At 59.8% G+C, this 1,063-nt stretch overlaps 1 protein-coding gene across 1 annotated transcript in view; it reads left to right on the forward strand.

Annotated features, from left to right (window-relative positions):
* Positions 1-519: 519 nt before the first annotated feature.
* Positions 520-1,063, forward strand: part of SOWAHB (sosondowah ankyrin repeat domain family member B) — a 3,611-nt gene continuing 3,067 nt past the window's right edge. Inside the window, exon 1 of the mRNA XM_057380054.1 lies at positions 520-1,059. Within this exon, the coding sequence (XP_057236037.1) occupies positions 746-1,059 (314 nt within the window). The 5' untranslated portion in view covers positions 520-745. The remainder of the gene's footprint in view (positions 1,060-1,063) is intronic.

A 1,063-nucleotide genomic window follows, 5' to 3' on the forward strand; every position in this document is an offset into this window, starting at 1 on the left:
ATGAGATGAGATGAGATGAGATGAGATGAGATGAGATTGAGATGAGATGAGATGAGATGAGATGAGATGAGATGAGATGAGATGAGATGAGATGAGATGAGATGAGATGATGGGATTTTGACTGCAGACACTCTTGGTATTTGTGTGTGGTTGTCATACACGGGTACAATCCCACACACAATGACAGCTAGCCCAAACCACAGCACATTTGTGAATCTTTACTGCCAGTTATCCTAAGTCACCGCATCACGGTGCAGTTCAGGTCGGGAGGCATGTCTGGTGCTCAGGGGCCCCATGGACCATTGAATCTCCCTGAGGATAGGCTACACTCTGCAGCCAACCTGTTCCTGTAGCTGACTACTCCCACTGTAAAACAACTTTTCCTCATTCACAAATGGAATTTCTTGCACTTCAGTTTGTGCCTATGACCCGCTGTCCATTCACTGATACAATGACTGATAAACAGCTCTTTGGTCTCATTGACCCTTACACTTCTCAGCTCCTCCCGCTCCCCTACCCTGCTCCTCTCCCTCGCTGTCACTTCTCAGCGCTGTCACCCCAGCWCGCACCTCGACGGGCCGCCACCCCGGGCAAAGGCGACCGTAGGGTGGCGGCCCGGCTGCGGAGGAGGAGGAGGAGGCGGAGAGGCCCGGCGCGGCAGGAGGCGGGTTTCCCCGCCGCACCTGGGTGCAGAGCCAAGCACCGAGACACAGCACCCAGGACCGAAAGCCGGCCGGCCCGGAGCATGGCGCGGGAGCTGAGCCAGGAGGCTGTGCTGGACTTCCTCTGGGCGGCCGGGGGACGAGCCCCCAACACGGCGCTGCTCCGCCACTTCCAGCGGTTCCTCCGTGACCCGGCGCTGACGGAGCAGCAGCGGCGGGAGCGCCGCGAGTAYTTCAAGAGCCTCGTCAACTCCCTGGCCACCGTCCACCCCGCCGCCTCCCCCGGCGCCTCCAAGGACATCGTCCTCCGCCGCAGGTACCGCGACCTCCTCGATGAGGAGCTGCCGCCGCCGGAGGAACAGCGGGAGCAGGAGGAGAAAAAGAAGGAGCCGGAGCCGCCG

This window comes from Malurus melanocephalus, unplaced genomic scaffold (assembly GCF_030028575.1).
Source record: "Malurus melanocephalus ecotype Western Australia unplaced genomic scaffold, MMel_1.1 scaffold_433, whole genome shotgun sequence".
NCBI lineage: Eukaryota > Metazoa > Chordata > Aves > Passeriformes > Maluridae > Malurus > Malurus melanocephalus.